The sequence below is a fragment of the Mobula hypostoma genome, chromosome 15, assembly GCF_963921235.1.
Source record: "Mobula hypostoma chromosome 15, sMobHyp1.1, whole genome shotgun sequence".
NCBI classification, from domain to species: Eukaryota; Metazoa; Chordata; class Chondrichthyes; order Myliobatiformes; family Myliobatidae; genus Mobula; species Mobula hypostoma.
In genome coordinates, this window is record NC_086111.1 from 51,818,832 (window position 1) to 51,839,452 (window position 20,621).

Sequence of the window (20,621 nt, forward strand, 5' to 3'; positions counted from 1 at the left end):
TCTGCCATGGTTGTTTGGATCTCTCAGTTGCTAACTATTTTGCCATAGTGGTTGCCAAAAGTGCCATTAGCGGTATGAAGGATCCCAGCCACCCTGTTCATGAACTGTTTGTCCCACTCCCATCAGAAAGGAGACGATGTAATATCCACACCAGAATCACTAGACTCGAAACCAGTTACTTTCCCCGTGCAGTAAAGCTGATCACCCACTAACTCCATCACTGCTCTATTATTTCCTGTCAGTCACATATGCTCAGTCTAGCATCACATACGGACATACAATCTGTGTATATAAGCAACCTTATGCATTTATATTTATTGTGTTTTTATTATTCTTGTGCTGCATCAGATCTGGGGTAACAATTATTTTGTTTTCCTTTACACTTGAATACAAGAAATAACATTAAACAATCTTGAATTTTCTTTATCTTGAATTTTTTTCTTTTAATTCTCCTTTACATTTCCACACCAACATGTCTGCCTTCTGCTTCCTCTACTGCAAGTCGGGGCTAAACCCAAATTAGAGGAATGGCATTTCATATTCTGCTTTGGTAGTCTCCAGCCTGACGGAATGAATGTTGAATTCTCCAGTTTTTGGTACCTGTTCCCCCTCTGTCCCTTTCCCCTTTTTTCCTCTTGCAGATCCATCTGGCTCCCTTCACCATATCTCTTCCCCTCCCCACCCTCTCCTTCTGCCCATCAACCTCCCACTAGTTCCCCTCTTGATATTTTTCCCTTTATTCCATACTCTACCTTTCTCTCCTATCGGATTCCATCACCTTCAGCATTTCACCTATTACCTCCCAGCCTGAGGCACCTTTCCCACAAGTTGCAAAACTTTCTGATCAATACCCATAGTATAGCATTTTATATTTTATGATTTTGGTGAGACCAATAATTTTGTGTACATACATCCTATATAGTCTGTTTTCCACTTGTTTTTTTCTCATAAGTTATCCAGTATTCAGAACTAAGTATTCTCACTCTGTATATCTGAGCCAGATAGTTCTGTTTTAAAAAGGCTCCATTTCAGAATGCAGGTGTGCTTGCTTCTCAGCTTTCCAGTTTTCACTCAACAAAAATCAATTAGCACAGTTACAGAATGCAATAAAGATGATTTATTATCAGTTTAAATATGTTCCACTTTCTAATTGGAACTAAAACTTTAAAAGATAAGTGTATGAACTGCTGCGTCAAAGTTTAATGTATTTGATGAAAACAAAATGGATGTTCTTATGTTGTTTTAAATCTGTTTTCCCTTCCCTTCCTTTCTTTTCACCATCCCTTTATTACCTTTCCATTCCCTTGATAGAACTAATCTGATCTTTTTTCTGTTGTAGGTGATGTTCCAAAACAGGTCAAAGTGAAGAAATTGAAAAATCTTAAGACTTTGGATTCCAAGCCAGGTACTATATACCATTGACTTGTTTAGAGAGTTACCAGTTGTTAACTCAATTACTTGTTTGGTCATTCGTGCTCCGTTTAAAAATGGTAGTGACATTGTAGTCTGGTTTATGGAATCTGGGAGTTACTTGCAGTGCTGACATTTATTGCCCATTCTTACTTGCCCTTGTGGGTGGTGATTAAGAGCATTGTGAAAGTACTTTCACCAGTAGGAATACAGTGCTTCAAGTTGACAGTTCAAGCATGAAATTCCAGGTTTTAGACCCAGTGACAATGAAGGCCCAGTGATGAGTATGAGTAGTAGTGGGGAACCTGCAGGTGGTGCTGTACTCACGTGCCTGCAGAGCTTGGTACTTTGGCGGGACTGGAGGGTACTACCTGCATAGCCCTGTGTGAAATATTGCACTTCATTATGTGTGTGGTGCACTTTCAAGCCACTGTGTAGCAGAAGTGCTTGGAGTGAATGTCAGCAGGGTTAATGGAAACTTAGTCATCTTGAGGTATTCGGACTGCTCTTGTCCAAGCAAGTGAAGAATACTTAATCACACTCTTGTGGTCTGAAGGTAATGGAAATACATTACGTTGTCAGGAATTGAGTCTCTTGACGCATGATACTTTCTCTGACTTGCTTTTGTCGCCATGATATTTCTGTTGCTAGCTGAGATGAGTTTCTGATCAATAGTGATCTTTGGGACTTAGCGATGGTAATGCCACAGATTATGATGATTTGATTTTCTCTTCTGGGAAATAAATATTACACGGCACTCTGTGTCATGAATCTCACTTGCTACGTGTAAGCCCATGTTTGAATAATGTTTAGGTCTTGCTGCACGTTCATGTAATGAAAGGTTGCTAATGGTGTTGAACATTACAGTCATCACTGAACATTCCCTCTCCCCCCATTGATATTGTGGAACAAAGTTCATTAATGAAACAGCTGATTGATCTGAAGGCGCTTCCCTGAGACACTTCTGCCGTGATATACTGACTATGACAACCACAACTGTCCTTCGTGTGATGCATGACTCCAACCACTGAGGTGTTTTACCAGAATTCCTTGATGTCACACTCCCTTAAATACTGCCTTGATGCAAATACTGCTGATAGCTTCATCAACCGTGTCTTCCACCTCTTTGTCAATAATTAAACATAGACTAGGCCACAATTACACAAATAATAATTTCCTATTTGTCAAAGTCAAAATAGATTTATTATCAAAGTACATATATGTTACCATATACTACCTTTAGATTCATTTCCTTGCAGGTATTTACAGGAAACAAAGAAATACGGTGGAGTTTATGAAAAACTATACATAAAGACGGTGTGCAAAAAAGAGGACTAATTGTGCAAAGAAACAAAATAATTCAGAACTTGGGTTGTAGGGTCCTTGAAATGGAGGCTATAGGTTGTGGAATGAGTTCACAGTTGTGAGTGAAGTCATCAAGCTCATGATATACGTCAATGTTTTGCAGGCAGCTCACACTTGTGAATCGGAAATAATCTGGCAATTTTGCACATTGTGATGTAGCTACCAGTGTTGTAACTGCACTGGAACAGTTGACTGGAGATGCAGCTTGTTTTAGGGTGCAACTCTTAGTAGTGCTTAAGCTTAGTAGTAGGTCTTGGGTCTTAACCTGGGATGTTGTCTGGTCCCCCAGCCAAGTGCCTTTACCTGTTCTTTGAAATCAGGTGGAGTGAATTGAATTAGCTGCTGGGAGATCCCTGTATTGATGGGGATCTCACGAGAAAGCTGACGTGAATCATCTTTTTGGTTCTTCTGGGTGTATGTGGTTTTGGCCTCTTTCCATTGACATGTTGCACTCTGTGGTGGGGTATTTTTGAAGTCTGTTCCTTCCATATGCTGCTTAATTGTTTACAGCCATTCATAAATAGATGTACCGGATTGCAGAGCTTTGATCTGGTGCATTGCGAGATCACTTGCCACGGATCATTAGATGCTGTTTCAGAATGCTTGTGAGTATGAGTGACCTAGCAGGCCAGTTTGTGCTGCCGTCTGTCCTTGCATTCTGACCAAGGGAATCTACTTTGGGTTGCATAACTTATAATGGACATGATGCAGTTGGGGTATGTTTGCAGCTTCAGCGTAAGTTGTCCTTTGCTCGTCGTCTATGGATCCAATTTTATGAAGTTACACAAGGAGAAATTATGAACAAGGTCCTCCCAAGATTCTTGATCAGTGTTGGAACACTTCAAGGATGACTTGAAAGTTCTCCTGCTCTCTCCCTCAACTTCCCCATATAAGGTTTTCTTTGGTAATCCTGATCACATGGTTTTCCCACTTTATCTGCGAGATTGAGATATCTGTTCATGAACGACCCTTTTGTGCAGAGCCTTCTCTTGTTATTGTATCCTCATCATTTATCTCAGGCTGCTAACGAGAAAGTATTTCGTCTTTTATAATAATGTCATAAATATAAGACCATAAGATCATAAGATATAGGATTAATTGAATGTCATAAATATAATTATTGTTAATGCATTTCTCAGGGCTAGCAACTCAACAGTTTTGTTTGATGACTCATCACTCTATGTACAGCATTGAAGCAGACCCTTCAGCCCAACTGGTTGATGCTGACCAAGATTCCCATCTAAACCCGTCCATTTTCCTCAAAGCCTTTCCTGTCCATAGACTTGCCCTAGAGCCATTAAATTACTGTTAATGCACTTGCCTCAACCACTTCCTCTGGAGTTTTTTTTTAATTGAGATACTGCGTGGAATAGGCCCTTCCAGCCCTTCAACCTACCAACCAGTATGCCTTTGGACTGTGGGGAGAAACCCATGCGATCATGGGGAGAATGTACAAACTCCTTACAAGCAGAGGTGAGAATCGATCCCGGACCGGCTGCACGGTAAAGCATTGTGCTAACCGCTACACTACCGTGCCACCTATATTTATTCTATATACTGAACACAGAGCAAAGGGAGATGAGGCTGAGTACTTGCCTCACATCATGCTTTATTGATCCCGGGGGGAATTGGTTTTCATTATAGTTGCACCATAAATAATTAAATAGTAATAAAACCATAAATAGTTAAATAGTAATATGTAAATTATGCCAGGAAATAAGTCCAGGACCAGCTTATTGGCTCAGGGTGTCTGACCCTCCAAGGGAGGAGTTGTAAAGTTTGATGGCCACATGCAGGAATGACTTCCTATGACGCTCTGTGTTGCATCTCAGTGGAATGAGTCTCTGGCTGAATGTACTCCTGTGCCCAACCAGTACATTATGTAGTGGATGGGAGACATTGTCCAAGATGGCATGCAACTTGGACAGCATCCTCTTTTCAGACACCACCGTCGGAGAGTCCAGTTCCATCCCCACAACATCACTGGCCTTACGAATGAATTTGTTGATTCTGTTGGTGTCTGCTACCCTCAACCTGCTGCCCCAGCACACAACAGCAAACATGATCGCACTGGCCACTACAGACTCATAGAACATCCTCAGCATCGTCCGACAGATGTTAAAGGACCTCAGTCTCCTCAGGAAAGAGAGACGGCTCTGACCCTTCTTGTAGACAGCCTCAGTGTTCTTTGACCAGTCCAGTTTATTGTCAATTCGTATCCCCAGGTATTTGTAATCCTCCAACATCTCCACACTGACCCCCTGGATGGAAACAGGGGTCACCAGTGCCTTAGCCCTTCTCAGGTCTGCCACCAGCTCCTTAGTCTTTTTCACATTAAGCTGCAGATGATTCTGCTCACACCATGTGACAAAGTTTCCTACCATAGCCCTGTACTCAGCCTCATCTCCCTTGCTGATGCATCCAACTATGGCAGAGTCATCAGAAAACTTCTGAAGATGACAAGACTCTGTGCAGTAGTTGAAGTCCGAGGTGTAAATGGTGAAGAGAAAGGGAGACAAGGCAGTCCCCTGTGGAGCCCCAGTGCTGCTGATCACTCTGTTGGGCACACAGTGTTGCAAGCACACGTACTGTGGTCTGCCAGTCAGGTAATCAAGAATCCATGACACCAGGAAAGCATCCACCTGCATCGCTGTCAGCTTCTCCCCCAGCAGAGCAGGGCGGATGGTGTTGAACACACTGGAGAAGTCAAAAAACGACCCTCACAATGCTCGCTGGCTTGTCCAGGTGGGCGTAGACACGGTTCAGCAGATAGACGATGGCATCCTCAACTCCTAGTCGGGGCTGGTAGGCGAACTGGAGGGAATCTAAGTGTGGCCTGACCATAGGCCGGAGCAGCTCCAGAACAAGTCTCTCCATGGTCTTCATGATGTGGGAGGACAATGCCACCGGTCTGTAGTCATTGAGACCGCTGGGGCGTGGCGTCTTCGGCACAGGGACGAGGCAGGACGTCTTCCACAGCACAGGAAACCTCAGGAGCCTCAGGTCCAGGTTGAAGACATGGTGAAGTACTCCACATAGCTGAGGGGCATAGGCTTTGAGCACCCTGGTGCTGACACCATCCAGTCCTGCAGCCTTGCTTGGGTTGAGACGTTTCAGCTGTCTTCTCAACTGTTCAGCTGTGAAGCCCACTGTGGTGGTTTCGTGTGGGGAAGGGGTATAGTCATGAGAGCAGGGTGGGGGACTGTGAGGAGGGGTAGGAGGGGAGAGTGGAATATGTGTTGGTTGGGGGCCGACAACAGATGACTCATGTGGGATATGGGCAGAGACCACAATGTCAAATCTATTACCTCCCTACTGACTCTACTTAAATCTTTTTCCTCTAGTTCTTGATTTCCAAAACCTGTGATAAAAGACCTTGCCAATGTCACTCAAAGTATTATACACTTGCATGTGAGCTGCTGAAGGATACTGTTGCTTTGCCAAGTCTGGCATTTATCTCATCAAATTTGAGCTACCAATGACTGTGTGCTGCTAGGGTAGTTGACCACTATCCTCTAACTGGAAGGTTTAGAAGCTCACTGTAATGATGGCCTCTAGGTAAGACTTTTCTGGTGTATGTGGTTCATCAATTCTTCTTGATGTTGAATATAAGACCAAACACAGTAAGTGCAGGCAAAATGCTGTTCTATTTTAGATGCGATTGTGATTTCTTGAGAACAGTTATCAGCAAATTGGAGATAACGAGCCGTCACTTCCTATAACATTGTCTTTGCCTGTGGATTTGCATTGAAAAACTTGTATTTTCCAGTATCTTGAGCATAAGTACAAATGAGATCAAATTTGAAAATTTAGTCCCAGAAACACCAGGCACAATCATTCACTTGCCTTTCAATATTGTTGAGAAGTTTTGCCAATTTAAGCTGTTGAATTTCATCCTGCTCTTGGTTAATATAGTGAGCCACCCTGTCAGGTATACTGGAAAGGGGAGGTAATGAGGAAAATAAAAGCTAGAGTGTTTTCATGTGCCAAATCATATTTACCTTTCCACCAACTATTGAGTGTGAATGAGGAAAGTTAGGCAAGCGGTGCTATTACAAATGTAGATATATATTTAATCATAAAAATGAAGTGCTGGTAATACTCAGAGATCAGGTAGCACATTGTGAAGAGAAACAGTTAATATTGAAACATTGACTTTCTTTCTCACTCTACAGCTTCTGCCTGACCTGATGACTTAGAGCAATTTTTTTGTTTCACATTTTCAGAATCTGCTGTTTTTAAATTTTAATATTTCAATATTGATTTAATACTTTAGTTAAATGTCTGAAATATTAGTAGCATTGCTAACACACTGGTTTATTTCAGAATCTTTGAGTGATGTGAGAATTTGATAATAGACAGGTTTAAAATTCTCTGTTTGCTGAACATTTGGAGTTACTCATGCCTGGAAGTCTGTGCTCATGGACTGGGCGTGACAAGGAAAGATCAAATGAGATTTGCTAGATGCCAGTTCAGAACACTCGCACTTTCAATTTGTTCACACAATTCTTCATTGACTAATTGATTACTGACTGTTACTAGTCATGTTATCATCTTATACAGACAAGATAATATTTCTGATATCAATATTGTATATTTTTCTGCAGGTGTGTACACTTCCTATAAAACATATCTGAGCAGAGATGAGGATATAATAAAACAACTGCAGAAGGTAGGCTTTAAATGGTGAATAATCAGTCACTTTTCTTAGTAACTTTTTATGAGCTGTTGTATGGTGCACAGTCACAGAGGATGAGTAATTCCCTTTGCAATGCCTCAGTAAATGCTCCTACATTCCAGAACAATGTCCACAGTATCACAGTGTCAATGACTTTTTCAGTCCCTACAGCTGCAGTGTGTAAACACTAGCCTGATGTCATATTTTTAAAGAAGTTGATGTTATGAATTTCATTGAGGTTGCCCAGATGTACAATTATGCACAATCTTTTTTATATTAGCAAAAAAACTTCTTCCACATAAAATGACCGGGATTCCATTCCAGTTTTGAAGTACCAGCTCACTTCGCTATCACTTTACATTTCTAGTTATCGTGCACATCCTAAAAACGTAGATGTGAAAGACCATATTCAGAAACTGTATAGGAAATATGATTTTAAAAGTCTGGTACAGGTACTCTCAAATAATAATAAAAGATATTTTTTTGCATTATCCACATAAACATTTCTTACCTAGATATTCCCTAAATTATATAGAATTGGATGTGCCTTTAAAATTGTTTTGTTATCTCAGGAGGTGTAAGTAATTCACTTTTTAAATCAATAAACTATGTTGACAAAATTTGCGATTCTGTTTTGAAATGGAAATCTTTATATCCTTGTAAACCACAATATATTTGTCTCCCTACAGGGGATACAACAAAAGCGTCCTTCAGAAGCTCAGAGTGTAATTCTTAGACGTTACTTCTTGGAACTGACTCAAAGTTTCATCATTCCACTAGTAAGTTAACTTAATTGAAAATGGCTTTCAAAATGTCAGGAGTTGTACCGTACAAATACGGGCCTTTTGGCCCAACTTATCCGTGCAGACCAAGGAGCCTATCTGAGCTCGTGCCATTTGCCTGCATTTGTCCCATCTTCCTTTGAACCTGTTCTATCCACGTGTTTATCCAAATGCCTTTGAAATGTGGTAATTGTACCTGCCTCTACCACTAACCTTTAGCAGCTCATCCCATGTACCACCATCCTCCGTGTTGATAAACTTAATAGCCCCCTTTAGAACTTTCCCTTCTCTCTTTAAATCTTTGCCATCCAGTTTTAAAGATCCCTGCCTTCTGGGGGTGGAGGATGGGAGGGAGTCTGTGACTCACGATTTTATAAACCTTATAAGGTCATCCCTCAAACTCCTTCACACCAGGAAAAACAGTCCCAGCCTAACTAGTCTCTCCTTGTAACTCAAATCTTCCAGTCCTGGCAACATCTTTGTGAGTCTTTTCTGCATCCTCTCTAACGGGGTCACACTTTTGCTACAACATGGCAGCCAGAAGTGCACATAACATTCCAAATCAAATCTCACCGATGTCTTTTACTCAATGCACAGACCAGTGAAGGCAGACAAGCTATTTGCTACCTTCACCACATTATCTACGTGCATCACCACTTGCAGGAACCTATGTACTTCTCCCCCTGGCTCTCTCTGCTCCATAGCACTCTCCAGGCCTTGCAAATGACCACATAGGCAACGTCTATCACCCTGGTCACAGCAATCCTCTTGGTCACCTCTTCAAGGATCTCAATCAAATTTGAGAAACAATTTTCCATTAACAAAACTATGTTGACTATCCCTAATGAGTCCTTGCCTAAATGCAGATGGATCCTGTTTCTCAGAATCTGCCCAGTAACTTACCCACTAAGGATGTTAGGCTCTCTTAGCTTGTTTTTGCAGCCCTGCTTAATTAAACATTGGCCACACTCCAGTCTTCCAGTACCTTACCCGTGGCTGATGAAATCTTTGCCAAGGTCCAGCCTTTGTTCCCTTGCTTCCCACACGGTCAGGCCTTAGGGATTTGACCACCTCAATGCTTTTCAAGACTGCCAGCACCTACTTTCATAATGTTCATATGTTTACATGTATATACTTCATACAAACCATACTTAAAGATGACACCAAGTTGCAGTCTCTGTCGAGATCGTGACACAGACTTAGTTTTTTTTCTAGTTTGTAGGGATGGATTTGGGGACATAGAGGAGAGTTAGGGGTCAGATTAGGGTTTAGGGACTGTGATTTGGGTAGATAGATGTGGAGGAGTTAGAGGTCAGGCCTCCAGTCCGTGTTCAAAGGTCAGCGATATGGATGGGTGACGAAAGACATCTGGAATCGGGACCTCTGCTCCGCACTCAAGGCCAGCATTGTGGACGTTGGGAAGAAGGACTTTCATTGTTGTCGGTCGTCCCAGATTGGTGCTTGTCCATGACAGCAGGAGGCACAAGGGCCAGTCAGTCAGTGTGCTCAGAGTTCGAGCTGCAGGGTCCCATCATCAGCTAGTCCGGGGCTCGATACTGAAGACTGAAGTCCATAGGTCCATCGGAAGTCATAGCCCAATGGCTGAAGCCCAGAGGCCTGTTCTGGAATTGGAGGACCATCACTGTGTGGGTGGGAGGGAGGAAAGGGGCTTGTTTTGTTGCTTGTTGTGTTCTGTGTTCTATGTTGTTCTGCCGAGCATTGTGGGCATGCTAATTTAGCACTGGAATGTGCAGTGACACTTCCAGGCTGCCCCCAGCACATCCTCAGCTGTGTTGGTTGTTAATGCAAACATGTTTCACTGTATGCTTTGATATACATGTGATAAGTAAATCTGACTGAAAATATTTGACCTGCATAATCTTTCTCACTGGTACTCTTTTAATCAAGTTAATGTCAGAGTACCTGAGTCCTTTTAGAGCCAGTCATACAGCAGGGAACAGGCCTCACTGCCTGCAAGTTTACACTAACCATCGGTCACCCATGGGCACATTAATCCCACTCTTTATTTTCTCCACATACTCACAAACTCCCTCAAGATTCTACCACTTTCCTAGACACTAGGAGCAATTTACAATTACCATTTTAAGGCAGGAAGGAACACAGAGGATTCCTACATGGTCACAAGGAGAGCGGACAAACTCCGGCCAGACAGTGTAAAAGATCAGGATTGACCCTGGGTCTCTGGTGCTGTGAGGCAGCAGCTGTCCTAGCTGTGCAGTTCTTTTGTTTGCAACTGGTCCGTATTTTCACTTTTTTCCTCCAGTTAACTCATATTCTGTTCTGCACTTCTTGTGGCATTGACAATAGCTCTTACAGTGGCTTAGCAAAACAAGCATTCCTCCGTGTGTCAGCGTGAACAGTAAATGTTCACATTTTTGAACCATTAAAAACATTGAAGCCTAATTTAAATTGTTTGAAATTGCATTTAATATACCTCCTTTCCTCACTCGCAGAGCTGGAACTTTATAGCTATTTAATCTATTCATCAAATAACTAGAAGTCCTGAATGAACAAACAAGGAAATAATTCTGGTGTTATTGTATTTTAAAAGGCTGACCACCGCAGATATGCAGCAAGGAACATAATGATGGAGGAACTCAGGGAGTCTGACAGCATCTTTGGAAAGAAATAGCCAGTCGGCATTTTGCATTCTCAATGTGAAATATCGACTGGCCTTTTCTCTTCACAAATGTTGCCTGACCCACTGAGTTCCTCTTATACTTTTAGTTTTTTTTCGCTCCAGATTCCAGCATCTGCAGTCTTCAGTGTCACCACAGACATGTGTCAGATATTTCATTCAAAACGTTGGGGTAAAGAAAAACTTTTGTTTTGAAATCTGTTTTATTTTAATCCTTTTAATGTAGTTTTGAAAAGAAAATGCAATTTATTGGTCACTGTGGGTTCTGTAAGTGATTAATCCAGATTATTTACACATTGTTCTGAAGTTAAATAATCCACATTTTAGAGAAATTGGTTTAAGTCTGCTTAGATGTAATACAGTGCATGAGGAAGAAAATAATTTTGAGGAATTTTTTTGAACTAGTTAAGTATTTTCTCACTATGAATTATACAAATTTTGTTTCAGGAACGATATGTAGCCAGTTTGATGCCTTTACAAAAGAGTATTTCACCATGGAAAGTAAGTGAGGATTTTTAAACTTCTTCAGAAAATCATTCATTTTTATTCATGTCTTTATAACTTGTGATTTTCAATTTTATTTAATGCCTGATTCAGAGTCCTCCGCAGTTAAAGCCATTCAGTGAAGAAGAGTTCATGAAAACACTGGAAAAAGCAGGACCTCAGCTCACCTCCAAGTTGAAGGGAGATTGGATAGGTCTTTACAGGTAGGTAGTGACTGATCAACTTGCAGTACACACTAAAAAATTTAAGATGTTTTTGTAACCATGGCTTAAAAATTAGAGTTTGAAAGCGTAAAATAAGAGAACAACCCAGTGAATTAGTTGACTAATGAAATAGATAATAAGGTATTCAACAAAAACAAATAAGTGGCTATGAACAACACACATCAAAGTTGCTGGTGAACGCAGCAGGCCAGGCAGCATCTCTAGGAAGAGGTACAGTCAACGTTTCAGGCCGAGACCCTTCGTCAGGACTAACTGAAGGAAGAGTTAGTAAGAGATTCAGTATCAGTGTTCAGATAAAATTAATATAAGTCCTAATCAAATGGGAAACATAAAAATGATGGAGAATGAAATATTTAGGGGGAAATCCAACAAACCTTTTAAAATATGATGGAAAATATGTAATACTATATCTTTGCTTCATTAATCACGTTACGTTAGAAGGATCAAACCCTGAGCTGCAAGGGAAAGCCTTGAAAGGCACTCAAAAGGATCCATGCACAATGAACTATTGAATGGATATGTTTTAAAAAAAAGTCCAAAGCAAGGAAATTTGGTTTCAGATTGAAACTTGAAATATGCATTGTTCATAAATGATTGGACCACGGAGCTATACAACAAGCAGTCTTGAATTTTATCTGTAAACTGAGATGGGAAAATTAATAACTTTAAAATAAGGGACTTCTTCACAGAAAACATCTCTTTGCAGTTCAAAAAAACATCATTTAGAAACTAGACTTTAGAACTCTTATAAAGTGAGATATGCAAGTATGAAGGCTGTATTGACTAAGGTATACTGGGAATCGCTGATTAAAGGAGTAGAGAAATAATGACAGGTATTTAAAGAAGTACATATTCAATTGAGAAATAAAAACCTTACTGGAAAGATGATCTATTCATCAGCAATAAGGAAGTTCGGGATAATTAACTAAAAGAAAATGCTTTTAAGATGTTGCAAAAAATCATGGTAAAACTGCGTTTTGGAAAAGTTTTAAGAAGCAGCAAAAAATAAACAGTTCTCAGAGAAAATGGCTTGAGAGGAAATTAGCAAAAAGCATAAATATAATTGTAATATTCTATGCAACAAGTAAAGAGAAAAGAGTACAATGTCTAACGTGTGTCCTATTGAGATAATGATGAGAAGCTGTAATGGACATTAAATACAGTAGATAACAGGCATTAACGAATATTGAGAGATAACGTAGGGAAGGTAAAGGGGAACTTGTGATTACTTTGGCTGAATTCACAAAGGTTTCATTCAATGTGCCGGGTAAGATTTTGGCTTCTGTACCTGCAGGTTAAGTGTGCCTTAGTATTTTAGATTCAATCCAGTGATATGTAGAGATGCTACAGGATGGAATTATAATTGGCCTGTACTCACTAGTGCTTTGAAGAATGAAAAACAAACTCATTGAAGCATCAAGTTTTGAGAAGGAATTGATAGGATAGATACCATGAAACTGTAATCCAGAATTTGAAAACATGATCTCAAGATGAATGGTTTATTTAGGACAGTGATGAACAGAAACCTCTGTGCAAAGTTTTGTATATAATTTATATTCTTTCTCCGGAAGAGCTGTGGATGCCTAGTCGAGGCTGAAATCCACAGATTCTTTTCATACTGGCGAAATCCACGATGTTGGATGATGGAGCAGACTCTCGGAACTAAGTATTCTACTTTGCTTTTATCTCTTGTGTTCTTGCAATGCTTCACCAAAATAATTTGCAGTTTATTCAAAATCAAGTGAAATTTTATTAAGGTTTTTGTAAATGTTATTATTTAATTAGAATAATTATTTACATGTAAAATAATTTTTAAAAATTAAAAATATATTTTTAAGTTAAGCTATCCCTGCAAGAATACTGCCAGAGACTTTGGTCAACATCTTCAACAAGTTTCCTTCTGTGCCTGCTTCCTCACTCCAATCACTTTTCCTCTCTACCCTTCAAGTTGTATCAATATTTATGTATTTCTCATTACCAAATTTAGTAGCTTGTGACTTTGAATATTTGTTGTCTTGTGGGTGCTCTAATTGCTGAATATTTTACTCTTATTTGAATGGGAATACAACACCAGTGTTTGAGCATTTGATTGTGTTCTAATGTGTAAAATGTTTGTATATAGTTGAGGTGATTCCAAATCAAAAGATAAAATCTTCATAAAGTAATCCTTCAGTCCATTTCTTCCCACAACACCCATCCCCTGTTGAATTTACGGATCACGTGTCAAGAAAAATGTTATGATTTTTTAAATCCCATTCACTGAGCCCGTTCATGCTACCTGTGGTGTTAAAAATGCATTGTTGGCTAAATGAATTTCATTCTCAGATCAGTATAGATCCTGGCAATTCGGAAACATTAAAGAAGAGATAAGATTCTAAATGTGTATGGCAAAACTGCAATAACCCTTAATCTGATTATTCCAAAATTCCAAGTGATCAACATCTGACTCGTCTGCTGTTTCATGCACTCCACTTACACTCAGTGGGGCCCTGGTTACTGTTCTCCCTTTGGACTCATCCGGGTGACTGAAAAACTTACATTAGTGTGCAACATATTAGAAGTTTAACATCCAATAGTCCAGAAAGCCTAACAGTCTGGCACTGCCGAAGTCTCAATTAGCAGAGTAGCAGGACCTCAAGAAGATGCTTGCAAGTACCCATAATACCCAAATTATTTTACAATTCTATTAGAATTGAGTGCCTGTCGAATTGATAATTGTTTAATAAGTAGTATTGCTAGAGAAGGAAAACTCTGATTTTAAACCTCCACTGCTTTACGGCCATACCCACCCATGAGAAAGGCTTTAGGAGTAAACCCCGAGGAAGAAATCCGGAGCTGGGGTCCCTAAGGCAGTTTGATGTTGATTACAACTTCACTCTGGCAACCTCTGCGACGACACTGGTGCCTGGCTGTATCGGTGCTTGCCCTTCCCTTGGACCACATCAGTCATGTGAAGAGGGGGAACCCACTGCATAGGAAACAGACAGTTCTTCAAATCTTCCTGCCCTGGAGAGGACACAGTCCACCAGAGGCGCAAACCCATGATCCCCCCGGGATTGATGGCTGCCTACAATTGCTGGAAGAACACAGCCAGTCGGATGGCATTTGTAGAAAGAGAAATTGGTTTCATTTTTAGGGAAATCACCCTTCCTGAGTAATTACTGTGTGTCACTGTTTGTAGTAAAGGAATAGCATCCCGAACATGCCAAGGAATTAATAGTGACAAATTCTCACTGGTTCCATTCTGGGGTTTTACAGGAAGCAAGTTGGAGTAAAGGACCGTACTTTTCCCAAATTCTTTCAATTCAGAAACCATTCTTAACTTTAGAGAAACTATGCATGTAATTTTTGAATTGAGTTGGAAAAAAAAACAAGGAATTATAAACCAGTTAGCCAAACAATTGTTGTCAGGAAATGAAAGTCTATAGATAAGGGTGTAACAATTAGCCATTTGGAAATATTCAGCTTACCAGAAAGTGCCAACAGGGATTTGTTAACAGTAGTTCATATCTGTTAAAATTTAGTCACTTTGGAGATATTAATAGATTCATTAAATTGAATATAAGTGAAAAAGAATATCAATAATCAAAGGCTGCACATATCTTTGTTTTGAAAATAACAAATATAATTTGATAATGAAAGCTAGTTGCTGTAGTTTTAAGGAAATGTGGCAGGGGTTTCCTGGAATGATACTGGACACCAAGTATGAAATTATAAGGAGGGATTGTACAAACTTGGAATGTATATGTTGGAAATTGAAGGGTGAATAAATCAAAGTTTTTAGAAGTACTGGGGATACTGATAGGGCAGATAGAATGGAATTATTTCTGTGAGTTGATGTGTCAACCGAATAATTTCTATGGGTTGATAGAGCCAGGCTTGTCAGGGGTGAAGTTAAAAATAATAGATAGATACTTTATTGATCCCAAAGGAAATTACAGTGTCACCGTAGAAAACAGGAGAGAGATCATCACCTCCCCGGTTATAGTTTGACTCATTATAGGACCTAATGGCCAAGGGTAAGAATGATCTAATATAGTGCTTTTTGGAGCAGCGCAGTTGTCTTAGTCTGTTACTAAAAGTAGTCCTCTATTCAGCCAAGGTTGCATGCGGAGGGTGAGTAACATTGTCCAGAATTGCCAGGATTTTCTGTAGGGTCCTTTGTTCTACCACAGCCTCCAGTGTGTCCAGTTTGACTCCTATAACAGAGGCAGCCTTTCTAATCAGTTTACTGAGCCTGTTGGCATCACCCATGTTGATGCCATTGCCTCAACACACCACCACATAGAAGATTGTACTGGTGGCAACAAACTGGTAGAACATGGGAAGGAGAGGCCTGCATACATAGAACATAGAACATAGAATAGTACAGCACAGTACAGGCCCTTCAGCCCACAATGTTGTGCCGACCCTCAAACCCTGCCTCCCATATAAGCCCCCACCTTAAATTCCTCCATATACCTGTCTAGTAGTCTCTTAAACTTCACTAGTGTATCTGCCTCCACCACTGACTCAGGCAGTGCATTCCACGCACCAACCACTCTCTGAGTATAAAACCTTCCTCTAATATCCCCCTTCAACTTCCCACCCCTTACCTTAAAGCCATGTCCTCTTGTATTGAGCAGTGGTGCCCTGGGGAAGAGGCGCCGGCTAACCACTCTATCTATTCCTCTTATTATTTTGTACACCTCTATCATGTCTCCTCTCATCCTTCTCCTCTCCAGAGAGTAAAGCCCTAGCTCCCTTAATGTCTGATCATAATGCATACTTTCTAAACCAGGCAGCATCCTGGTAAATCTCCTCTGTACCCTTTCCAATGCTTCCACATCCTTCCTATACTGAGGTGACCAGAACTGGACACAGTACTCCAAGTGTGGCCTAACCAGAGTTGCATCATTACATCGCGACTCTTAAACTCTATCCCTCGACTTATGAAAGCTAACACCCCATAAGCTTTCTTAACTACCCTATCCACCTGTGAGGCAACTTTCAGGGATCTGTGGACATGTACCCTGAGATCCCTCTGCTCCTCTTATTCTTTTGTACACCTCTATCATGTCTCCTCTCATCCTCCTCCTCTCCAGAGAGTAAAGCCCTAGCTCCCTTAATGTCTGATCATAATGCATACTTTCTAAACCAGGCAGCATCCTGGTAAATCTCCTCTGTACCCTTTCCAATGCTTCCACATCCTTCCTATACTGAGGGGACCAGAACTGGACACAGTACTCCAAGTGTGGCCTAACCAGAGTTGCATCATTACATCGCGACTCTTAAACTCTATCCCTCGACTTATGAAAGCTAACACCCCATAAGCTTTCTTAACTACCCTATCCACCTGTGAGGCAACTTTCAGGGATCTGTGGACATGTACCCTGAGATCCCTCTGCTCCTCCACACTACCAAGTATCCTGCCATTTACTTTGTACTCTGCCTTGGAGTTTGTCCTTCCAAAGTGTACCACCTCACACTTCTCCAGGTTGAACTCCATCTGCCACTTCTCAGCCCACTTCTGCATCCTATCAATGTCTCTCTGCAATCTTTGACAATCCTCTACACTATCTACAAAACCACCAACCTTTGTGTCGTCTGCAAACTTGCCAACCCACCCTTCTACCCCCACATCCAGGTCGTTAATAAAAATCACGAAAAGTAGAGGTCCCAGAACAGATCCTTGTGGGACACCGCTAGTCACAATCTTCCAATCTGAATGTACTCTCTCCACCACCACCCTCTGCCTTCTGCAGGCAAGCCAATTCTGAATCCACCTGGCCAAACTTCCCTGGATCCCATGCCTTCTAACTTTCTGAATAAGCCTACCATGTAGAACCTTGTCAAATGCCTTACTAAAATCCATATAAATCACATCCACTGCACTACCCTCATCTATATGCCTGGTCACCTCCTCAAAGAACTCTATCAGGCCTGTTAGACACGATCTGCCCTTCACAAAGCCATGCTGACTGTCCCTGATCAGACCATGATTCTCTAAATGTCTATAGATCCTATCTCTAAGAATCTTTTCCAACAGCTTTCCCACCACAGACGTAAGGCTCACTGGTCTATAATTACCCAGACTACCCCTACTACCTTTTTTGAACAAGGGGACAACATTCGCCTCCCTCCAATCCTCCGGTACCATTCCTGTGGACAACGAGGACATAAAGATCCTAGCCAGAGGCTCAGCAATCTCTTCTCTCGCCTCGTGGAGCAGCCTGGGGAATATTCCGTCAGGTCCCGGGGACTTATCTGTCTTAATGTATTTTAACAACTCCAACACCTCCTCTCCCTTAATATCAACATGCTCCAAAACATCAACCTCACTCATATTGTCCTCCCCATCATCAAGTTCCCTCTCATTGGTGAATACCAAAGAGAAGTATTCATTGAGGACCTCGCTCACTTCCACAGCCTCCAGGCACATCTTCCCACCTTTATCTCTAATCGGTCCTACCTTCACTCCTGTCACCCTTTTTTTCTTCACATAATTGAACAATGCCTTGGGGTTTTCCTTTACCCTACTCGCCAAGGCCTTCTCATGCCCCCTTCTTGCTCTTTTCAGCCCCTTCTTAAGCTCCTTTCCTGCTTCCTTATATTCCTCAATAGACCCATCTGACCCTTGCTTCCTAAACCTCATGTATGCTGCCTCCTTCCACCTGACTAGATTTTCCACCTCACTTGTCACCCATGGTTCCTTCACCCTACCATTCTTTATCTTCCTCACCGGGACAAATTTATCCCTAACATCCTGCAAGATATCTCTAAACATCGACCACATGTCCATAGTACATTTCCCTTCAAAAACATCATCCCAATTCACACCCGCAAGTTCTAGCCTTATAGCATCATAATTCGCCTTTCCCCAATTAAAGATGTTCCTTTCCTCTCTGATTCTATCCTTTTCCATGATAATGCTAAAGGCCAGGGAGCGGTGGTCACTCCAAAGGACCCCAGTCTCTTCAGGAAGTAGAGGCGACTCTGGCCTTCTTGTACATCCTATAGCAACTAGAAGTTTAGACTCTCATCATTATGGTTGGTGCTAGCCCAACTGATAATTTTAAATTTAGGTATTAAGGAACGTGGGCCACAAAAAAACAAATTTTGAGTTGTTATTTGTCAATAATGACGTCACTGAAGGTGCTCATCCTAACAGACCATTTCCCAAACAGAATCAAGGGTTTACTTTTCCTGTTAACTTTGTGATTGACAAAATAGAACTCAAAAATGTCCACTGTCTACAGCAATATTCATCCAGTGCTCTATTATTCTTTTTACATTTGTTTCTTATTCAATTAAGGCAATTCCTGAATTCACCAAATTTTGATGGTTGGTTCCGGTCAAGATGGAAGGAAATGACACAGAAACTGGAGGCTTTGCACCTAGAGGCCTTATGTGATGCAGTAAGTAAAAGTAAAGGGAATAAAATGTAGTCTATGTTCTGTGCTTTGTAACAATACTTTGTTCTGCTGTACAGTAGGTTGTTCATCTGTTAAAGAAAAGTGGGAGGTAAACTGAAATTATAGAATAGTCAGCCATTTTTTAATGTTAGGAAAGAGGAGTGGGAATTGATAAATGGGTTTATGACGATCATGTTTACTGAGGGTCAGTATACAAATCCATTCATACACATCAGTTTATTAACAAGTGCAGTGCAAGTAGTCATTAGGTGCAAGGTCATAACGAGGTAAGATTGTGAGGTCAAGAATCCATCTTGCATACTGGGGAACTGATCAATAATCTTGGAACAGTGGGATAGAAGGTGTCCTGGAGCCTGGTTTTTTGGGCTTTCATATCTTCTGCCTGATTTGGTTCGTGTGTGTTGGGGGGGGGGTGAAAGGGAATTCTTTGACTATGCTGATTACTTTACTGAGGCAGTGAGAAGTGCAAACAGAGTCCACGGAGGGAAGGCTGGTTTTTGTGATGTGTTGAGCTGTGATCACAACTGTCTGAAGTTTCTTGCAGCCACAGGCAGAGTATTAGCCCTGCAAAGTTGTGATGCATCTGGATAGGATGTTTTCAATGGCGCATCAATAAAAATTGATGAGGGTCAGAGGGACATGCGAAAATTCTTCAGCCTCCTAAGGACGTTTCCAAAAGTAGAAGAGTCTAGGACCAAAGAGCACAGCCTCAGAATAGATGGACAGCTCTTTAGGACAGAGATGGGGAATTTCTTCAGCCAGAGGGTGGTTAATCTGTGGAATTCGTTGGCACAGATGGCTGTGGAAGCCAGTTCATTGATTGTGGAGGTTGATGGATACTTGATTAGGAATGGTATGAAAGGTTATGGGGAGAAGACAGGAGAATGGGCTTGAGAGTGGAAAATAAAGCAGCCTTGAGCCATGATTAAACAGTGGAGCAGACTCGATGGGCCAAGTGCCTAATTCTGCTCTTAGAATATATTTTGTGGTCTTAAGTAGAGGCACTGGTAGTTGGACCAGGGCAGGCTGTTGCTCGGGACAGACTGGCCAACCATCTGAAAATGTTCAGTTGATCAGGAAGTGCCAGCACAGATTTTGAAGAGAGTAGATTATGTCCGTTGCTGATCCCTGATTTCTAAGCAAAACCAGTATCTATCCTTGTTACTGTATATTCAGATGGTTCATGAGGAGCCTTAAATCATGTCTTCAGATTAATTTGAATATGACCTGTTCCTTCCTAGGATTTACTGATCTGGATTCAGAAGCATACTGAAGTTGAGGTAGTGGATTTAGTACTAAAATTGAAAGAGAAATTAGTAAGTAAATTTTGATGCCATTTTTTATTTAAAGACTAATATTACGGAATTTCAGTTTAGAAGTAATGTCAATCCATAACATACTGATAAGAGAACATTGTGTATTTACAGTGATAAATAAATGTATCAGGTGAAAAAAGTAAGCAAATACTCCACTTTAAGAATGGTATGGAAAATGCAAGTGCAACCTATTCACGTGAAGTAAATGTTTGTGATAAAATATATTTTAAATTTGCAGTGTAATGATTAGTGTGTACTGATAGGAGCT

General features: G+C 40.9%; 1 protein-coding gene across 1 annotated transcript in view; it reads left to right on the forward strand.

Annotated features, from left to right (window-relative positions):
- Positions 1–20,621, forward strand: part of dennd6aa (DENN/MADD domain containing 6Aa) — an 88,292-nt gene that overhangs the window by 61,351 nt on the left and 6,320 nt on the right. Inside the window, exons 13-19 of the mRNA XM_063068045.1 lie at positions 1,340–1,405; positions 7,383–7,447; positions 8,143–8,232; positions 11,342–11,395; positions 11,492–11,601; positions 18,917–19,019; positions 20,279–20,353. Of these exons, the coding sequence (XP_062924115.1) occupies positions 1,340–1,405; positions 7,383–7,447; positions 8,143–8,232; positions 11,342–11,395; positions 11,492–11,601; positions 18,917–19,019; positions 20,279–20,353 (563 nt within the window). The remainder of the gene's footprint in view (positions 1–1,339; positions 1,406–7,382; positions 7,448–8,142; positions 8,233–11,341; positions 11,396–11,491; positions 11,602–18,916; positions 19,020–20,278; positions 20,354–20,621) is intronic.